The 19,391-nt window shown below is 49.7% G+C and overlaps 7 protein-coding genes across 7 annotated transcripts; 2 read left to right on the top strand and 5 right to left on the bottom strand.

The window, feature by feature from the left end:
- Positions 1–206: 206 nt before the first annotated feature.
- Positions 207–3,574, bottom strand: A1O9_08531 (DNA polymerase delta subunit 1; the record flags this gene model as incomplete). Its single annotated transcript, XM_013402916.1, has 2 exons — positions 207–3,128; positions 3,179–3,574. The coding sequence occupies 2 exons, from the start codon at positions 3,572–3,574 to the stop codon at positions 207–209; spliced, it is 3,318 nt and encodes a 1,105-aa protein (XP_013258370.1).
- Positions 3,575–4,033: 459 nt separating this feature from the next.
- A1O9_08532 (uncharacterized protein) lies at positions 4,034–4,887 on the top strand (the record flags this gene model as incomplete). The annotated part of the gene is made up of 3 exons (XM_013402917.1): positions 4,034–4,115; positions 4,333–4,445; positions 4,495–4,887. 3 exons carry the CDS (start codon positions 4,034–4,036, stop codon positions 4,885–4,887), a joined length of 588 nt encoding a protein of 195 aa, XP_013258371.1.
- A 200-nt stretch (positions 4,888–5,087) lies between these two features.
- On the bottom strand, positions 5,088–6,125 carry A1O9_08533 (serine/threonine-protein phosphatase; the record flags this gene model as incomplete). The annotated part of the gene is made up of 2 exons (XM_013402918.1): positions 5,088–5,827; positions 5,876–6,125. 2 exons carry the CDS (start codon positions 6,123–6,125, stop codon positions 5,088–5,090), a joined length of 990 nt encoding a protein of 329 aa, XP_013258372.1.
- A 1,618-nt stretch (positions 6,126–7,743) lies between these two features.
- On the bottom strand, positions 7,744–8,017 carry A1O9_08534 (uncharacterized protein; the record flags this gene model as incomplete). Its single annotated transcript, XM_013402919.1, has 1 exon — positions 7,744–8,017. The coding sequence occupies one exon, from the start codon at positions 8,015–8,017 to the stop codon at positions 7,778–7,780; it is 240 nt and encodes a 79-aa protein (XP_013258373.1). The 3' UTR covers positions 7,744–7,777.
- Positions 8,018–9,510: 1,493 nt separating this feature from the next.
- A1O9_08535 (uncharacterized protein) lies at positions 9,511–12,071 on the top strand (the record flags this gene model as incomplete). The annotated part of the gene is made up of 9 exons (XM_013402920.1): positions 9,511–9,609; positions 9,662–9,935; positions 9,991–10,344; positions 10,395–10,592; positions 10,644–10,927; positions 10,974–11,149; positions 11,208–11,693; positions 11,742–11,783; positions 11,834–12,071. 9 exons carry the CDS (start codon positions 9,511–9,513, stop codon positions 12,069–12,071), a joined length of 2,151 nt encoding a protein of 716 aa, XP_013258374.1.
- Positions 12,072–12,380: 309 nt separating this feature from the next.
- A1O9_08536 (uncharacterized protein) lies at positions 12,381–14,118 on the bottom strand (the record flags this gene model as incomplete). The annotated part of the gene is made up of 2 exons (XM_013402921.1): positions 12,381–13,220; positions 13,273–14,118. 2 exons carry the CDS (start codon positions 14,116–14,118, stop codon positions 12,381–12,383), a joined length of 1,686 nt encoding a protein of 561 aa, XP_013258375.1.
- Positions 14,119–18,213: 4,095 nt separating this feature from the next.
- A1O9_08537 (oxidoreductase) lies at positions 18,214–19,209 on the bottom strand (the record flags this gene model as incomplete). The annotated part of the gene is made up of 3 exons (XM_013402922.1): positions 18,214–18,258; positions 18,305–18,469; positions 18,580–19,209. 3 exons carry the CDS (start codon positions 19,207–19,209, stop codon positions 18,214–18,216), a joined length of 840 nt encoding a protein of 279 aa, XP_013258376.1.
- Between the last annotated feature and the right edge of the window lie 182 nt (positions 19,210–19,391).

Here is a 19,391-nt window from a genome sequence, read left to right on the forward strand (position 1 = left end):
ATGTACGATCTATTGTCCACAAAAGCATGCCATGTGGAATGAAGGGTTCTGCATTCAATTGTGTCAACATCATCTTTGCAAGCCCTTTGTTTGCAGTGATGCCCGACTATCAAACTCCAATTCCAGATGCAATGGGTCTCTCAATTGACCTTCCGGATGAGAAACACTGATGCCCAGTGGGCAATCATGCCACACTCGTGTAAACTCTACCAAATTGCACCTGCATCATGATCAAATCTGCTCAACTCACGCCCTGCCTCTTCGACCTCCTTTCTGGCCTTCATTCGCATGTAGAAAATCGGACAATCCCTCGAGGAACACAATACCTCCGAATGCATACTTCCTTGGCATCTCTGGCATTGTGTCCACAGTCGATTAAATCGCACTTCGAGCTCTCCAGTCCTCTTGACATGCTTAGTATATAGTTCTCCGATCCTCGGTCTGCAGTCCTTGCAGACTGCGCCCTTGGACTCCTCTGCTCCAACAAGTGGTTTCTTGCAACCCATGCAAGTTTCAGTCTTCTTGGTGAATTTCATCAATCCACCCAATGTTGGAGCTGCTACGGAGATGGAACGGGTATGATCTCCATTGAGGAGTGAGTTCGCACGTTTTTCGCCGAGAATGGGTTCGAAAATTCGTCCCAGAGGATTTGACAGCTGGTTATCCAAGTAATACTTGGTATCGATAGGTACGTTGTTCTCCAGGACGAACATTGGATCCTCGGACTTCTCATAATTTTTGCTGGACGCAGACCCTTTGATGATGACATATGGTACTCGATCCCCTAGAGCCGGTGCAGAACCCGCATCCCGTTTCATCATACGCTTAGCCAGTTCGACGTGAGCTTGCTTGCCGTCATATTCTGTCTTTGACAAGGCCTTTGTAATAATTAGCATGGAGAGGTCGATCTTATTCTGGACTAGTTTGGAGATGGTCTCCTTGACATAGTCTTGAGCACCATCAATGTCTCGGTCCATCAAAATCTTCTTCAGGACCGTTTCGATAACTATCTGTACGAGTCGACAGTTGTCTCGTCGGACAGTCTCAATACCTTTGGTATCCATCTTGTCGAACTTGGTAGGATTGGTCCAGTAGAGTCCGGCATAGCGCTTCTTGTTGATCAGGAGATATGGGAAATACACCTTTTCGAACTCCAGTTTGATAGGGTTGACAAACTTGGATGAGACAAAATCGGCAGCTTCTTGTCCAAGCTCCATGGTCTTGGCCAGATCCTTCTCTCCAAATTTGACCATGACCGAATCGGTATCTCCGTAAATGACCTGGGCGTCATGTGAATATCCATTGGCTATTGTGTACTTTTGCTCAACTTCAAATTTTGTTTTCTCAATCATTTGTCGGCCATAAGCTGTTGTACTTGAGGCTACTGGAAGGCATGGTAGCTTGCCTACTGTAGCGCCTGTGAGACCATAGACTGAATTTGCAGAAATCTTCAAGGCTAATTGACGACCGTTGAGGACTGCCTTCTTGAACGGATCTGTTTCAAGGGCAAGCTCCTTCTTGGCTCGTTTACGTGCCGAAAGTAATTCTTCCAGGATCTGTGAAAGCAAGCCCTTTCGAACCTTTGCGGTTGCAAACATGTCCCCATTAGGCGTGACAATATAATCCTCATCCTTCGTCAGATTGAGCTTTTCAATGCTCGACTTGTTCAAAAGCGTGGTATAGCACAAATTATGGGCTTGGATTATGGAGGGATATAGTGAGGCAAAATCAAGAGTGGCAACAGGTACATCATAGTAACCCCGAACCGGCTCAATGACTGTGGCACCTTCATATTGTTCATCGGTGGATTCCGTGCTCAGGTTTGGTATCACTAGTTGCTGTTGCAATGCTTTCCTGAAAAGCTGACTGATGAATTTGACTTGTTGGCCACGAGAAAGTAGGTAATTGAACGGAACTCCTGTGACTCTAGCCATTTCGGTATAATTGACGAGACACATTAGCTTGTCCATGAGACGCTGTGGAAGATATGCGTCCTTCAGGCAATACACAGCTAACCGACGTCTTGAATCTGGAGTACCATTGAAAAGTTCGGTGATCATGGTATGGTGGACATCTTCTTTTTGCTCTCCCAGGAAGTGCGCACTCACAGAGTTGAGAGTGTAGCTTCTGAGTTGGTGATCTCTTTGTACCAGCTGTAACAGATCAAGTTGAAGACGGCCGTGGGTATTTGTTGTTTTGCTGTCACGATTCCCCATCTGCTTGCTGGAAAAGTTGGACACCGTTGAATGAGAAACGGCGCTCTTTATTCGTGACCAGTATGGGAACTTCTGCAACTTTAAGTGCTTTGCTCTGTCCAGCAAGTAAGGGAAGTCGAATTTGGCAATATTGTAGCCAATGATAACATCAGGGTCAACCTTTTCTAGAAAATCTCTCCAAGCCATCAGCATTTTGGGCTCCGAATCATGTTCGTAGATTTGGGTATTGACGATCAAACTGCAAGTGTCGAGGACGAAAACATTTCGAACAAAGGGCTTGGACTCTCCATATCTGGTGACGACGTTGGCAATCTGAATGACTGGATCCATGTCGGCTTCTGGGAATACACCTTTTCTCCCAGCGCATTCGATATCGAAGGATAATATCCGAAGTGGGGCCATTTTAGCCCACTCTCCATCGTGCCCATGTGAGATGAGATCCTTGTAGTGACAGTACGCTTCAATCTGGCAGTTTGATTGGCGATCATGCTGTGGTAGAACATGATACTTTCCAGCAGGGACGCCAACCCAGCACATTCCAGTAACTCCAGTGTCAATCATAAAGCGAAGAACGTACTGAATACTGTCGAATGTCAGAATCTTGCTTTCAACACCCTTCCACATTCCTTTGTAGTTGGCGTGTCCATCTTGGATTGCAGTGCGTAACCGATTGATGAATTTTGGATCTGTGACTGTGATCTTAAGGTAGGGGCTCTTTTGATTGCCTTGAAATCCATAGACGTTTTCACGAAGCACCATCTGAACCGAATGAATTACGGGCTGGTGATTCGCAAGCTGTGATTCGAGATATGCTTTGTAGCCGCTGAGATCCTGTTGTTGGAAATTGACAGGAGCAGCGACATATAGGTAGTGAAGAAAGTCGGTTACGTGGAGAAGAATTGAATGTCCTTCCTAGAGAAAGATGAGTGATTGGACTCTTGATTCAGCATCGGTGCTCTCACCTCCGACACGCCAAACATCTTGATTGTCATCTTGCCACCGTGAAGCGTGCCTTCTTCGACTTCAATCTGCTGGAAGCAGAGCTCATCTTTATGGGGATTGAAGTCATCAAGACTAGGTCTATCCCATTGCTGGTCTTTCTCGGAGTTATTTTGCTTCAAGCCAATGATGTCCTGGGTCATCTTCTCGAGGACCTCAGTCTCGAAAGCACTCTTGGGCTGGCTGGAGGCCAGCTTGGATCTGACGCCACCATTGTTGGCCTGAGAAGAACTGAAACTACCGTTGAGCCCATTGAGTTTCCTCTTCTTCGACGAGGGAGGGGACTTGAGAGCATTGTGGGTGTTGGTTGCGTCGGTAAGGACTCGTTTCTTGGGTTGATCCAGTACACGCCCGGGCATGATTGCTAATGGCCTAGGGATGTAAGTGGACGGGACCGGGAACAGCAGAACCTGCAAACAAATTGACGAGACTGAGACAGCAAGAACGAGGTACGGAGTAGGTATAAGGTGCAAACAGAAAGGAACAATAATGGTCGGTTGCGCTGCGCGTCAAGTCGCGTCACGTCACTGCAGACTCCGTTGCTCGTGTCCCGCTTTAATGACAGCCCCATTAGGCTTAGCGTTTTCTGCCCCCATTGGTCCACCGTTGGCGGGCTTTTTGCCATTTTTGATTCTTGTCTGACCGCCTGGTCGATCGCTCAGCGCTTCATGTTTCAAGCCCCTCCAGGTGTCCACCGTCTCTCCTCTATCTGTCTTCAAACAAGGACTTCCCTACATTCAAGCAGTGTTCAAAAAGACTAGAGACTCTTTGCATACTACGAGACCACAGCCAACTTTGTCCAACTCGGCTCAAGCAATATGGCGGACGAAGTCGCAGCCGATAGAACACCCGGTTTCAAGGTGGGGGAGAAGAAAACACTGGATGAATATCACAAGCTAGGTAAGTCAAGACTTGGATATTTACACCTACATCTGCTCGCACTATGTATGACGATCGGTTTTCGTCACACACTATCTGTCTGTCCTACTGTCCTACTTGCAAGAGTGGTGGCAGTCAAAATGCTCGTGTCAACTATCTTATGTTGACCTAAGCTCGGCCTCCAGGGGCCAAAGGTCCATGATTTCCTCAACACAACCCAGCTAACACTCTTCGCCAGACCAGGAGGATGATGCCTTGAACAGATGGAAGGCATCGCTAGGTCTTGCCACAGGCAACAGCATTTCTGATCCCAACGACCCACGTTTGTGCATTATCAAGTCTCTTGCCCTGGTGAGTACGTGTTGTGCTTCGTGAGGGATTTTGAAACCGACGGCAATAGGAAGTTGAAGGTCGACCAGATATCACTATCGACCTGTCCCAGCAAGGTGCATTGGAGAGCCTGAAGAACAAGCCTTTCAGCATCAAAGAAGGCTCCAAGTACCAGATGAAGGCTGTCTTTGTCGTCCAACACCAAGTTCTCTCTGGCTTGAAGTATGTCCAGAATCTAAAGCGCAAAGGCATTCCCCTGGGCAAGGACCAAGAAATGATCGGTAGTTATGCCCCGAACACTGTTGACAAACCGACGTACACGAAGAAATTCGCTCCAGAGGAGGCGCCATCTGGCATGATGGCTCGTGGCCATTACGACGCTGTGTCTCGATTTGTAGATGATGATGATACTACTCATCTCAAGTTTGAGTGGTCTTTTGACATTGCAAAGGACTGGAAGTGAGGACGCTCGGCGACTTGACGCTGAACGCTTTTCTGCAGAACGCCCTAATGAAGTCGCCGCATGTAACGATTGTTGAACTCAATCTGAGGGTCGTTCATGACGATGCTTTCAACGTTTAAGGGTGGTGCCCAAGCGCTCCCCTGCAGATCACCGCTTGATATTGGGTCTAGAGAAATCGAACATAAGACGGATTCACAAGCTTACAGAAAGTATTCGATTTGAGTGCCTTGGCCATCTTTGCCTTGTGCTTGCTGTTGTTGTTGCTGTTGCTGCTGCTGCTGCTGCTCATTCCGATGAATCTCATTTTCCGGAGCAGCATCAAAAATATTGAAATAACGATCTCCAGCATCGCTGACCTCTAAAACACTAGCGAGATTGCCACATCTGTAGCAATAATTTGGTGCACTCCACACTGTGCTGAGCCGATCATCATAGAGGACTTGATAGCCTTCTTGGCAGAGTTGATGAGCACGTAAAATGTGGGACATGCTGTTGACCTGGAGGAATTTCTTGACAACGTCGCCTCCAAAGGTATATCCAGCGCCTCGGGGCGAGAGAGAGAATTCGTCTCGCTCAGGATCTGGGTCTGACCACACCAGATCCGCCATGGGTCCTTCATGCGGGATTTCACGATATCTGTCGATGATTTTGATCTGGTCGATTGAATGGATGGATGGGGACAGTCCTCCATGCACACAAAAGATCTGGTTGTTGATGACAACGCTGAGTGTAAGGAAGTCGAACATATCTGTGAAGTAGTGCCAGACATTGGCGTTCCCATATTTTCTTGCACATTCTGTGTAGAAGCCGTAGGATTGTGTCACACCTCGTGATTCATGATTACCTCGAATAAGATGAACGCGTGAAGGGTATCGTAATTTCAAACAAACTAGAAGGGAGATCGTCTCCACACTGAACAGGCCGCGGTCAACATAGTCCCCTGTTGTACTGTTAGAAACCAGATTGATGTTGTAGAAGGAAGACGCACCGAGGAAGAGATAGTTGGTGTCCGGGCAGAAGCCTCCGATCTTAAAGATCTCCAGCATATCAAAGAATTGACCGTGAATGTCTCCCACTACTGTGACAGGTGCTGATATGTGTACAACGTTGCTCTCCTTCATCAACAGCTCTTTCGCCTTTGCGCATATTGCTTCAATAAGAGATTCGGCGAGGAGAGTCTTTTTGTAAAGTTGGGCTATACATTGGTCGAGATCGATACTGGCTGGTAGGCCGGGCATGGCAATTAAATGAGAGGGGTATTGTGAGTGTGTCGAAATGTCAGCTAGAACTCAGCGCTTCAGACAACTTCTTGATCGGGGAAATGATGGATGATGGGTTCGCATGATGCTTCGGCCAGGAGATGGGTGCCCAAATGAGCGAGGGGTTGAAGGAGGAGTGCTTGAGCTCAAAGACAAAGAGCAACTTCTAGATTGGCATCTGTTCAAGAATACCAACTCAACTGCATGACTAGGAGAGAGGTGTGGACGCAGCCACGCGGGACGGAGATGTGATCTGGAGTGGAATTCTGTAGACTGTGGTCGCGTAGCGGCATCGGCAATGGAAGAAAAGTGACGACGAGCAGACGCGGTAGGCGCGGCACGCAGCGTAATTACCTCCACAATCCAAAGCCGGTTTCTTGGCGCAACTCGGATGACACAAGAAACTTATTGGCCAAGTAGATTTTATCTGTCCCCAGGTACAGAAGATGGCCAGACTGCGCAGAACCTTAGACTGCCGACAGCGACGCAAAGATATGTTACGATGAAGCCGACCGAATCCCTGTGATTGGGTCTGATGCTTTGCCTTCGCGCCCTGCCGGCAGTCTTGGACATACCTTCGGTTCCGCGACTAGGTGGATCAGCGTCCAGAGCTCTCAGATAAACATCATCGCCGTCGCTGTCGTCGGAGCGAGTATTGAAATGACATGTTCTGAATTGGTCCCGAAAGGGTAGGCAGTCACCGTCGTCCAGCCTGCTACCCAAAAGGCGGCCCCTTGGCTGGGCCCATTGCCAACTTTTTCCTGGGTAGAATTCTGCCTCAATGCTCTCCCCAGATCTTTGGACCCAATGAATACCAGCGGTTCTGACGCGAGCAATGGGCTGTTTGTTGATATACCCGAATCATCAATGCGGTTACGGGAAAGAATATAGACAGTCTATTGTTGAATTTGCAAACAAGTGGCAGGTTTTGAGCCCTTGACACAACGGTGACGCTAACGGGGGAGGCTTTACTGCCGATCCTATTTTTCCAATTGTACAGAACTTGTCTCGCCAAAAGCAGCTTGAGCGCCCACCACTAACGCATCGAGATTGAATCGATCAGGATACTTATCTGTCATAGCCGAAATGAGATCGTTCGCTGTTTTGACCTGTCCTGTCCCAGTTAGAGCTCCGAAGGTCTCAATGTAATCCTTGTTACGCTAAAGATGCCAAAGGCCAGCGACTTCTCTGTTTCTCTGATGACCACAGACTATGCTAGTAGGGCCTAGCTGCACCAGCACCACCTTCTCGATACTAGAGACCCAAGCCTGCCTCAGCTCCTTTGTCGGGCAGTTTGCCAGCATTGGATGGCCGGCCCCGTATACCACAGCGCCGCACACGGCCAGGCGGAGACTGGGCACCCACACAATCGTTGAGTCTGGCACTGCCCCTGGCCAATAGAAATTGCTTGCAGTTTATGACCATCTAGGTCGAGCTTCTTGCTTAAGGGTAGCACCTCGGCCAGGCGCTCAGCGGGTGGCTGATTATCAATCTGCCCTGGAAACAATGACGCAAAAGCCTTGAAGGCCTGAGGCTCGACACTAGCTGTCATCTTCGCCAAGGTCGTTCTGGTGCAATATTGCATGACACCGGGAAATCACTTCCGAAGGGTGGGCAGGCCAAAGAAGCTATCACCAAGTCCATGAGAGATGTAAGCGGCAACAAGTTCCTTCTAGCCGATTATTGCAGAAATCCAGTCCGTTAAGGTTGACGTGCCGTCTATTGTGAATGAAGCGTTGACAAGTATGCGGATTAGGTCCATAGGTCAGTGTGTAGGCAATGGGGGGCCAAGTTCCGGCATGACCGCCGTCTGGTCTCTTCATAGAAACAGGAGGCACAACGAAAACGTTGGCAAAAAGTTCAGATGCCATCTTGAATACCGTTGACTGTGTGGTCTTCCGTCTGAGTTACCTTAAAGTTCGATCGGAACATCCGTTGTAGAAGTATTCAGGCTTAGAGCGTTATGGTGCCGCGACCCTCGACAAATGATGGCATGTCCACGAGGCCACCAGAGATCTACTACATACGCCAGGGCTAGTGCTGCGTGCTCCATGAGCGGCCGTATGGCATCTGGGTATCTCTGCTGAAACGACAGTTGATTACAGGGCATCGCTGCCTGAATTCTAACATGCCTAGTCGTGATCGTATAGCCCGTCTTCAACCATAGTGCTTTGCAGTAGCATAAAAACTATCTATATCAACTCCTTCTCTATTTCCTATCATGAGGCAACAGCAAAAATTGTCGTCATCTGTAGGCGATCGCGGTCTAGAACATGCTGTTATAGCGTATGAGTTGAAATTTATTGAAATTTGTCTGAGTATCATTGCTTTGCTGCATCTCGTATCAGAGACACTATGACGACAGCATTCCGGCGGCTTGTAGGTTTCAACATCGTTGTCGCTACCTACGCACTCTATCTCGCATGATTGCCGTGGAATAGAATGAGCGGTCTTGTTGTCGGCCTGGCCAAATTGCAGCGGTGTCATTTTTCAAGGTTGGATTGAACCCAAACCTACACCGCTTAACTTACAATGCGTCACCTTAAAGGGGCCATGATGTCGGAGCCTCGCCGAGGATATCGTCAACAAATCGCGTCTCACCAGCCATGTGTTTTTGTTTTTGTATTCGGCATGTTCCTAAGATGGGGGAGGGAGTCGACTGACCCCAGAAGCTCAGTTTGTAAGCCGAGGCCCGTGGACGATTCTGGCTCCCCGGAGACTTTTGTTCCCCGGAAGTCTCAAATCTCCATACAGGACCCACTTTGTGGATAGGACTCTCTGGAGAGCCTTTGGGTACATCGCACGTAACTTTTGCAAACTCTGTGGAGTGCATTTGCTTTGGCAGACCAAAGATCTGGCACAATCTTATCGGTTCTCGGTGCTAATGCAATCCCATTCGAGCTGGCTATTAGGAATGACAAATGAAGCCACTGGGTCAGACAATGGACACTAGGCTAGATCCCCACTTTGTTGGTTCGATGCAAGGGACATGCCTACCCAAGCACTAAGTAGTCGTTGCCAAATCATCTCCTTTTAGGAGGAAACATCTAGCTAGCTCACAGTGTGTAGCCAAAGCGGGTCTCAGGTCAAGGCTGCACGGGCGCTGGTTGACGTAGCTGCATGGCAAGGCACTTTTCGCAAGGCCCAGGCATCGTTTGGAAAAGCTGGAGTGCGGGGCAAAGGGGATATCCACATATCCACCAGCCCAGAAATAAGTTGGATGAAGACCGTCCCTGCGGCTCAACGCAGTCATCCTCTATGCGTAAGAGCATTGCACGAAAGAAGCACGCGCGTAACTACTACCTCTATCAAAGCATCTTTGGTTGATCCACGATTCGAGCTGCAAAGCGGAAGACAAATCTCGATGCCGAGGGAAAGCTTGGTGGCAAGGTCTGATGGTGTTCGAAAACCTACCCGTCAAAAAGTGGCCATGTTTGCCTGTGACAATTGTCGCACCAAAAGAGTAAATTCCATATGACCACTTTGCTACATTATCCTAATGCTAATGATATCAGCTCAAGTGCACTTACAACGAGAGGCCGTGCATGAACTGTAAACTTTACCAGAAGGAATGCAAACAAACAGGGGCGCGCAAATCCAAACCCTCCGCGAGACCGCCAACAGACGACTCTTCTTTCGACACAACGCAAAATACGGACCTGGCATCGAACGCCTCACCATCCGTTGAGAGTCAGTCGTACTTTCTCAAAGCACAAAATGCAACCCCAAGTGTGCAAGAGCATGAAGATGCACCAGATCGCCGCCTCGCAAATCTCGGGGCCTTAAGCTGTAAATTTCCTAATCTTCATTTCATGTCCTACAGTCATCTGACAGCCCCAAACAGACGACCAGCCTCAGCAAATGATGCCACTGGACGAACTATTCGAAAATGAAGTGCTGAGATTGAATGTTCCTTTCCACGACTTCTCTTTCCTCGGCGACTTGGTCAGCGATGCTGATCATTCTCTAAATGGACGCTTAACTGTGGACTCTGTAGTCCCACTGGACGTGGATGGTTGTCATGAGCAAGCGGGAACTCCATTTTCCAAGCTTACCCCCATATCTCCCCATGGTCAGCAAGGGGATAGAGTATCTGGCTTGGGATCCTTGCCTCCCAAGTCCGGACCAGGAGTATCGGAAAATCAAATTCCACCAGGGATCTTCGTCGGCGTGGGCGAAATTAAGACTGGTTTTATTGGTAAGTGCCTCGTACTGCCCTTGTCGCACTCTATTCAATGCTCATGGCAGGGTTAAACTCTACCGGAGGCACACTGGCAAGCTGTATTCGTGAATCGATGAGCAAATATCCTCATCTATCGTCTAGCTTAAACTTCGAGTGGCTCGTCCAAGCTGGGAAACATATTGCCAAATTCGACACAACTGAGACCGTTGAGATCTCTGCCGGACAGCTGCCTCCAAAATCCCTCGCAGCCATTTGTATCGCATGTAAGCGTCTCCTCCAATGCGCAAGGCAGGTGACTCACATGATATTATAAGCATACTTTACCAATGTCCACATTTACTACCCTATCATTCGAGAGCAACATTTCCAGGCCGACTGGGAGGCACTGTATGACCCATCTCAAAAAACACATCGTGCGTCGAATTATATTCTGTTCTGCCTGGTCCTCACCATCGGAGCTGCCAGCGACCGGGGCAACTCTGCGTCAGCATCGCCACTAGATCAATTTTCTCGAGAGCTGTTCCAGAAGGCTTGCGCGTTGGTATATACCCCATTGACTGAGTCCTCCGTAGGAGCATTACAGGTGATCCTACTTCTTGTAAGTTCATCCCCCATACCTAAATGCTCCCTCTGACTTGGAATAGGTCATGTTCTTGGAACTCAATGGTAATTACAGTCTGGCGTCTGTTCTGTGCGGATTTAGCATCCGCCTTTGCCAGTCGCTTGGCTTGCACAGGAAAAGTCCTCCAGACTTTGACCTCAGCCCAGATGAGATAAGGTATAGGTCTCAGCTGTGGTGGATAGCCTTCCGCTTAGAGACGTAAGCTCTGGAAAAAGCACAAGGAGCCAAGATAGATGTCTTAATCTAACATTTTTAGGTCTGTCGCCATGTCTGAAGGTAGACCCACGGCAGTCCGCGAGTTGACGTACGACGTCGACATTCTTCCGCTCTGTCAAGACAACTGCATTTCTCCGATCATCACCACCGCCTCTGAAATTCACAGATGGAGTGCCACCTTGACCGAGCATTGCAACCGATTCTCCACCATCAACAGCCTCTGCATAAACACGAATGCCAGGTTAGATGCGTTGACTGATCTCGATAATTCACTGATGCGGTGGAGGGATCAAATATCAGTAGAGTATCAACCTGGGCGAGACGTAGTGTCTGACTGGAATTCGTTCATACTCGTCGCTCCGCTCCATCTTGACTACTTCAATCTCGTGAGAGCGATTCACTGGGCTTGCCTCACGGCGATTGGTACAAACATCGATGCAATCGACGATCGGCACAGACGCTCACTCCGAACGAGTGACATGAAATGCTTGTGGGCGGCCCGGTCATTCGTCCAAACCGTGAACAGGTTTGTGTGATGTCTCGAAATCATATCGGGCTCGGCTTACGTTTCTAGCGTTGCAGACGGCGGTCCCGGCGGCAGCCTGTTTCCAATAGCGTAGGTGCCCGCCTTTTGTGCCTGTGAGCCAATTTTGACTTCTTATGCAGCCTCCACACTGACCACTATCTGGCCGTCTCGGCCATTCTTTACCGGGCAATTTGCGAAAGCCCCCACCGAATGGCAGCAAAAGTTGACTTGGAACACCTTCGCGCTGTGAAGTTACATCTCGAACGAGATTCATTTTCCGGAGAGTGGAGTGCTACGTTACAAAGCACAATGGAAACAATGCTTCAAATAGCAGAGCACTTGGTACGGAATGAATCGACAGGATCGACGTACCGGTAGGACATATGGTTTACTGCGTGCGAATTCAATCCCTGGGCCACAGCTAAGATTAACCCACGTTTCCTGGTATCGATGACACATGAGGATCCCTGACGAGCTGCACATTGCCTGGCACATGTTCTTTGATCCTCAATCATTCTGGGCGGGAATCTCCCATTTCGAGCTCAAGTTAGAATATGGATAGGGCAACCTTTATGGAGAGGATCGGAATTAACAGAATGGAGCAAGGGCTGGAAGCTCGATTGCGTAACCCAACATAGGCTCTGCGAATCAAATGTTGCGCTCGGAGAGAAGAGTGAATTCAATTTATTACGTTTGTGCGGAGTTCCAGTATCCTGTTAGTAGATCTGAGACTTTTTCCATGCTCCTAACCGAACCCACTATGTGTTGATCTGGACGTACAAGGACGGCAGCGTCTTGATTTAGGCCAAGGACTCTAGTCCAGACGCCCGAAGGGTCAGTAAAATCTCTTTCCAACTGTACCACTGACACAGGAACTCCCTGGATCTCAACCCTCCTTTCTGTTGTGAATCCAGGCGAAGTGAGCAGCACAAACTCGTACCCATCTACCAGATCTAGCGTCGAGATTCGACCATTTGTGCCAGTCTCCACCCATCCATGCGGCAGTCGAGCTCCTGGTACATTTTCCATGCGATAGTCGGAGGGTCCACGAATATGGTCTCGACCATAAACGTAACCTAATACCAGGTTGATCGAGTCAAAGTGGTCGCGTTGATGTTGAATAGCATCCTGTATTTCCTTCCGACAAATTTCGTCGGCCCACAGCTCGTCCGTGGTCATCCCAGGCTTGAATATCGCGCTAACCAAGCGGTAAATATTGTCCTCGTTGATTTTGCTCTGTTTCGAGTTGTCATTGGCAACCGCCCATCTTTCAGGGGTGACGGTGTCGAGGTATGAGTCCGAAGCCCAGCCTTTCTCGACAGCATAGATCTTCCACGCTAGGTTATGAATATCGCCGATGCCGGTGTTCATGCCCAACCCACCTGTAGGTGGGAATGAGTGCGCAGCATCTCCTGCCAAGAATGCATGTGGCACAGTTTTTGACCGATAGGATGCTGCGATCTTTGGCGAAGTCTTCCATAGTGTGATTCCAAGTTCCTTGTAGTCATCTAAAGGTGCTCCTATCGCCTGATTTCTTGTTAGATCTCATCAAGAGAGCGGTGGTTCATTTTGTACTGACCTTGAATACTTGCGCTTTAAGAACTTCGGACGTGAATGTCGCCATTGGAGTTACGGAGGGCTCGTATTGAATTGTAAACACCCAGCTGTTCTTCCGATTATATGCAATGAAGACCCCCATACCAGTAGGGTTTAAGATGAACCATAATAAGCCCGGTTTGAAGTGGGACAGGTCCGAGCTGAAGTGGACTGAAGCATAATGTAAGACAACCTCTGGTCCGCCGTTTAGGGTTTCAAAAGGTATTTGCAAAATGTCTCTCGAACTTGCATTTGTTCCATCACAGGCAATCAGATATCTGCTGGCAATACTTCGTGTGGCATTAGTTTCACGCAGGAGGACTGCAGATGTGATCTCCTTGGTGGTCGCATCTTCCGTGCAGTGTTTCCATTCATGCATTGGGAGATAAGTGACTTTGCCAGTTTTCAACGCTGCTTGCAACAGGCGCTCCTCTAATAGTGGCTGCGCAACGTTGAACATCATCTGTGGGGACACCTCTCGTGCTGCAGCATTTCCCACACTAGATTTGATCACCCCATATTCCAAACCATTCATGGAGGACGCGAAGATGACTGCCCCGGCCTCTTCGTCGGAAAGCCCAAGTGCTCTCAAAGGCGCCAGATCCACGCCGTACTGTCGGAATATCTCGACAGAGCGATGATTGATGACATGAGCCTTAGGTTGTCCTAATTTGGTGGCGTGACGCTCAAGAATAACACTTTCCATTCCATATCGAGCAAAGGCAATAGCGCTAGTTAGTCCCACAGGGCCGCCACCGACAATCAACACTGTGGTCGACTCAGGGAGTTTCCGAGTTGAAGGGTTTGCTGTGACTGGGTCTTGAGCCATCGCGGCGACGCATCACCTGTGCTATATGTGGAAGCTATAAGCACGGATTTCTTGTCAACAAGCGAGAACGGTTCGATGAAGCTTAACAGAAAGGCTACACTGAGTTTTGACGGCGGCTCGAAACAAGTGGAAATATGTCCCTTTTGAATTTTTGATTGCCGTGCTGCCTTACCGGGCTGCGCGACACCCCATGTTCGTTTGGAATCATTTTCTGGGAGCGCTGTGTCAGGTTCTGATATCGCCTCGGCAGCGTTCAAGCTCACAACAGTCCATGGAAAAATTGGGCAACTCAACTCTTCCAAGAGTCCACGCCACCAGTTCCGACAAGCATGGTACCGCGGTAAGTGGATCCTTGGGATTTATCTGGGCAGGCCGCATTTGACTGACAGTGGAGCAAAAGAAGTACATAAGGTAAAGAGGAAGTAGTCTCCTCAGTGCCAAGCCCGGGTCATGTGCCTCCTCATGTGACAGAGCGGGCCTGAAAGGGGTTCCGGGGGTTTCTAGAGAGGGCGACTTGCCCGGGAGAATCGAGATACTTGATGCCTCCACCGGTAGATGGAGTTTCTACACCATGGATGTCAGCTCCATGCCAGAAGCAAGAATGGCATTGCTGTCACCACCGAGCAGTCCCACTTGATAGTAATGCAGTGTCAGGGGCAGCAATCAACGCCAGCTTTACTTGAACTCAGCACGGTGCGGCCAGCCTGGGATAATATCGCAAATGCAGTCAACCGTCAACTGCCGTTGCAAGCCCAGTGTCTTTGCGCGACAGACAAAGAATTTGGTATCGGTCCAGTTCTGAGCACAATGTAAGGACCATACATGATAGTCTCGAGCAATCATATGCACCAGGTTTGGTCTACTTCGATCACGGGTTGCAAAACAGGCCATCCTGCTCTCTCCTCAGTGTCAAGGTTGACCATAGTTACCTTGAGATGGCCTCTCTCTCAAACTATTTTCTCATTATTGTTGTCTCACTGAAAGTCTATGCTTCATACCCACTCCTTCTATTACAATTCAAGTCCTCAGTTTCTACTACCCTGAAAGATCTCCGTGAACATGCAGCACGCTTTTCAACGTACTTCGCGCCGCTCGGCACGGCCAAGAGTAAGGAACTATGATATTGATCCTCTCACATGCGAGACAGTGTCGGAGGAAGGCACTAGCACCGACCGCGCCGACGTTCATCAGCACGACATGGATCTCCTCCCACCCTTCCGTCCGGGCGAAAAATTACCAAGACATCAGCTTCCAAGAATGTAAGCTTCATCTCAACGGATGCACGTCTTCCGGCTGGCTGACCATTTCTTATCAAGCAAAGCATCCATTCCTCCTTGGCAATATGATAGACCAGCAACAGCTCCGGGAAATGCTGGACATAGACAGGCATTCGCCTGCCAGGCACTGCCATTCAGTGAAGTCTACCGGACAAGCCATGACTGACTAGATGAGGAAAAGCACAGATGTGACTGCACCGTTTCAAAAGGTCTGTGTGGTAAGACGGTAGATGGACCTCCTCGAGCGCCTGTCAATGGCACAATTTCACCACTCCGAGCTATTGAGCCTGCGCGTAATCCATTGATGCGTCCATATGAAACTGATGCCTGCTGGAGACATTCACCGTTTGATCATATATCGAGGCAGCCTAAACCTCATGAAGGGATCCCTATTTTACACGAAAACTCCAGGAAGTGCTTAGATATGGTGCCGCCCATGATACCTGACCGCACGTCTCCAAACGATGATATTGACGATCGCGCATCTTTGGACGCCTCTCTGACCAGAAATAAGGCGTCTTATCCCGTGGAACAGAGATTATAGGTACTTGAAGCCACCATGGGATCTGCAGAAATGGAAGAACCGGCTCGTCGAGTTAGGGTTTTTGTTTCCCGCTATCTACCAGACATTGATGAAAGAGTTTACATGTCGAACACAATCTACACGGATTACGGGCAGAAGATTCAAGATAACCCAAGCCCTGCCCCAATCGACACCGATGGTCACGTGGTCTCGTTTTGGCTTCTCTATCTCCGTATATAGAAATTAGTCAGTGGTAACAACGGCTGGAATGGCTTTACACTCGGTTTCGAACCTGATAATGATCTGGAGGGTCAAAGGAGCTCAGCAGTCAGCGAAAGCGAGGGACCTTCTCCACCACCTAGAACAAACTAGGTGGACTTCGACCAGGGATACGTGCAGCATGATGAACCCTCCGCTTCCAGCGGAACATCTGGAGGTAATACACAGACTGCCGCCAGCCATTCAAACACCTCCATGCTGGCATATGGGTACCAGGGTGGAACTGACGAACACCCATCGTTTGAAAGACCATTCAGCACTCCACATCTCTTTCCAGAATACTCATCACCGCCCGGAAAGTATCGGAACGATATCCTTGAACTAAGCACTCGATTCACGGATTCGAGACGCCATCTTCCGAGAGCAACATCCGGAGCAGCAACTTCATCACTACAATATACAAACCAAGCAGACACAGACACCCGTTGTCCGTAATAGCACAATTTCACCTACACAGTCACCCCCAACACACGCAGATATGCATAATCAGCCTCGTCCGCTGGAAAAACAATAACAACCTGCAACGCAGAACCTCAACCTCTCTGAAGCGGAAGCGCATGCTCAAAGTTCTCCACGCACGCAAGCAAACCACCCCGATACTCCTCCGACAACGACAGCAACAACAAGCTCAACTATATCGCTGAAGTTCAACCTCCTTGAGTCCGAACGCGAGCCCGCGCACAAACCAGAATATCAGCGGAAGAAGACGCAGCCCAAGCGAGAAAGCACAATCAAATCGACGACATGCAAAACTCAAGACACATCATACGATGAGAACGGCCACGACCGCCAACCGACCCCAAGCAACATCAGCACTATTCTGAAACCGCCTTCAGTAGCTGTACCAGCGCCATCGCCATCGCCCACGAGTGCCACAAAAGGACGACCCCCGCTCCGATCCAGCAGCAGGGGTCGTGACTCAACCATGCACATCCGCATGCACGCGTCGAGGAAATCCCCTGGCAGAACCTGACGCCGAGCCGGAAGCGGCGAGACGTAGGAGAAGAAGAGGAAGAAGAAGAAGGAGGAGGAGCAGGAGGAGGAGAAGGAGAACGAGAGGACCGATCTCGAGCTGAGACGCCTATGACACGTCGAGGCAATAGGCGCAGGCGTGGACGCGGGTGGCGTCGCAGGTTGAGATCTTGAGCAATGAAGCGAATGTGAGAAAGAACAGCAACGGCTCCGGATGTATCGTTACGCACGCACTGTGCTGTGTTGTCGGCGCGAGGAGAGATTGGCATAGCAGAGCAGAGCACAGCACAGCTACCAACGCTAGACGCAGAGTAGAGTGGCGCAGAGCATGTCGAACTCAGCTACTTAAGCTAGACGCCGAGAATTGCTGCCTCGTGGCTTCTTACGTCCCAGAACGAAATGCGAATAATCCAGCTTGTTGTTGTATATCGCGGCGACTGGTTACGTAGCAAGACAGACTGTGCTTGTTAAGCAGTGGTAGTACATTGAGTGGGAGGGGATCCAAGTTGAGAGCGAAAGCAGGTTACTCGCGCAGTTTCAATAGTTTATATTTATATCTTTGTTGGCCCCTTTTGACACCAAGGTAAGCCAGTCATCTACCATTGCAGATCAAGAGACAATATGGGTGAATCTTGCGGGCCTTTCATCCATCGCCTCTCATTCTCACTATTCTCGAACCCCCTTCCAGCTTTTGCTCCTAGGCGTCCCTGAGAGAGATGCAAAGGTAGCTTCCACCGAGGAACGTAGCCTTGAGCTATAACTTATCGATCTACACCAACACTTTTCTTTCTTCCAAATCAGTCATCCAAGTTGTGGCTAGTCGTCACAACTTCGAGCCCGATGACGACGACGTTGAAGTCCTAGAAGGAAAAACGAGAACACCGAGCCTCAGCTTCTATTATTTCCTGGAAATCTCGCCAGGGCTGGGAGGGAGCTCCAGGAAATGGTAATAGGGTGATTGACAGAGAAAGTAAAGGGGTATTTACGATTTCCGATGCATGACTGTCGCAGCCGCCTATTTTATCACCAAAGAGTGGCTCATGGTCAGCCCAGCAAATTTACGACTTTTCCCGTGACAAAGCAGCGAATCTGCTTCAGAGAAAAAAAAAAGAAAAAAGGAGAACATGCAACATACCTGATGATTCGGGAAAATCAACGTATCCGCAACGACGACATTCTCTCTGCGGCCCGCGGTGAAGACAACGACCTCGGCAATGTCATCGGGCGTCAGGGGCTCAACACCCTTGTACACGGCGTCGGCTTTGGCCTTGTCGCCGCCGAATCGCACCACTGAGAATTCCTGTGGGTAGGTGGTTGATCCAGTCAGAAAAACTTCTTCCAGGTGAAGAGGGGAGTATGGGATTCTCTTTTCCGCTGGTTTGAAGGGAACAACGATCATGGCAGACTCACAGTTTCGACTTGACCGGGATCGATCTCAATGACTCTGATGCGGGTAGCGATCAACTCACGCCTCAGACTATCTGTGAAAGTCCTGACGGCGGCCTTTGTGGCACAGTAGATGCTACCACCGGGGTAGCCTTCCCTGCCAGCAATACTCCCAATGTTGATGATATCACCCCTCCCACCATCCGTACCGCCTTGTTTATTCTTAAAGACAGGCAACACCGCCTGAGTCAGGTTGATCAGACCGGTCACATTGGTCGCGAACATGACGTCGATGTCCGCGGGGTCGATGTTCGGTGCCTGGGCCATGCCCTTGACGAGGCCGGCATTATTCACCAGGACATCGATATCGCGGAATTCCTGTGGGAGGCTGGGGATGAGGTTGCGGACCTGGTCAGGTTTGGAGACGTCGAGTTGGACGGGGAGGACTTGTACGCCAGAGCCAACCTCCTTGTTGATGTCTGCCGCGACCTGCTTGAGGGTGTCGATGCGGCGGGCGGTGATAATGAGCTTGAGGTTTTCGGGGCTGGTGCGTGCGAATTCCTGCGCCACGCTGCGTCCGATACCGCTGCTGGCCCCGGTCACCAGTATGGTCTTGCCCGCTAGCCGTTTACCCTGGGCAGAGAGAGAGGACATTTTTCTTATTGTGGTCGCGAGAATGAGGCGCTTGTTGGTGTCGATGAGTGCGGCGGGAGGGTTGGAAACTCGGTGCGGGGAAGTTGAGGCCGCACTAAGGACTCGCAGAGAATGTCGAGCAGAACTGTAGAAGGAGGCAAACGCGGAACGTAAGGGAGGAGGCATGTACAACTGACAGAGAG

Source organism: Exophiala aquamarina (assembly GCF_000709125.1).
Source record: "Exophiala aquamarina CBS 119918 chromosome Unknown aczIA-supercont1.7, whole genome shotgun sequence".
In the NCBI taxonomy this organism is placed as follows: Eukaryota; Fungi; Ascomycota; class Eurotiomycetes; order Chaetothyriales; family Herpotrichiellaceae; genus Exophiala; species Exophiala aquamarina.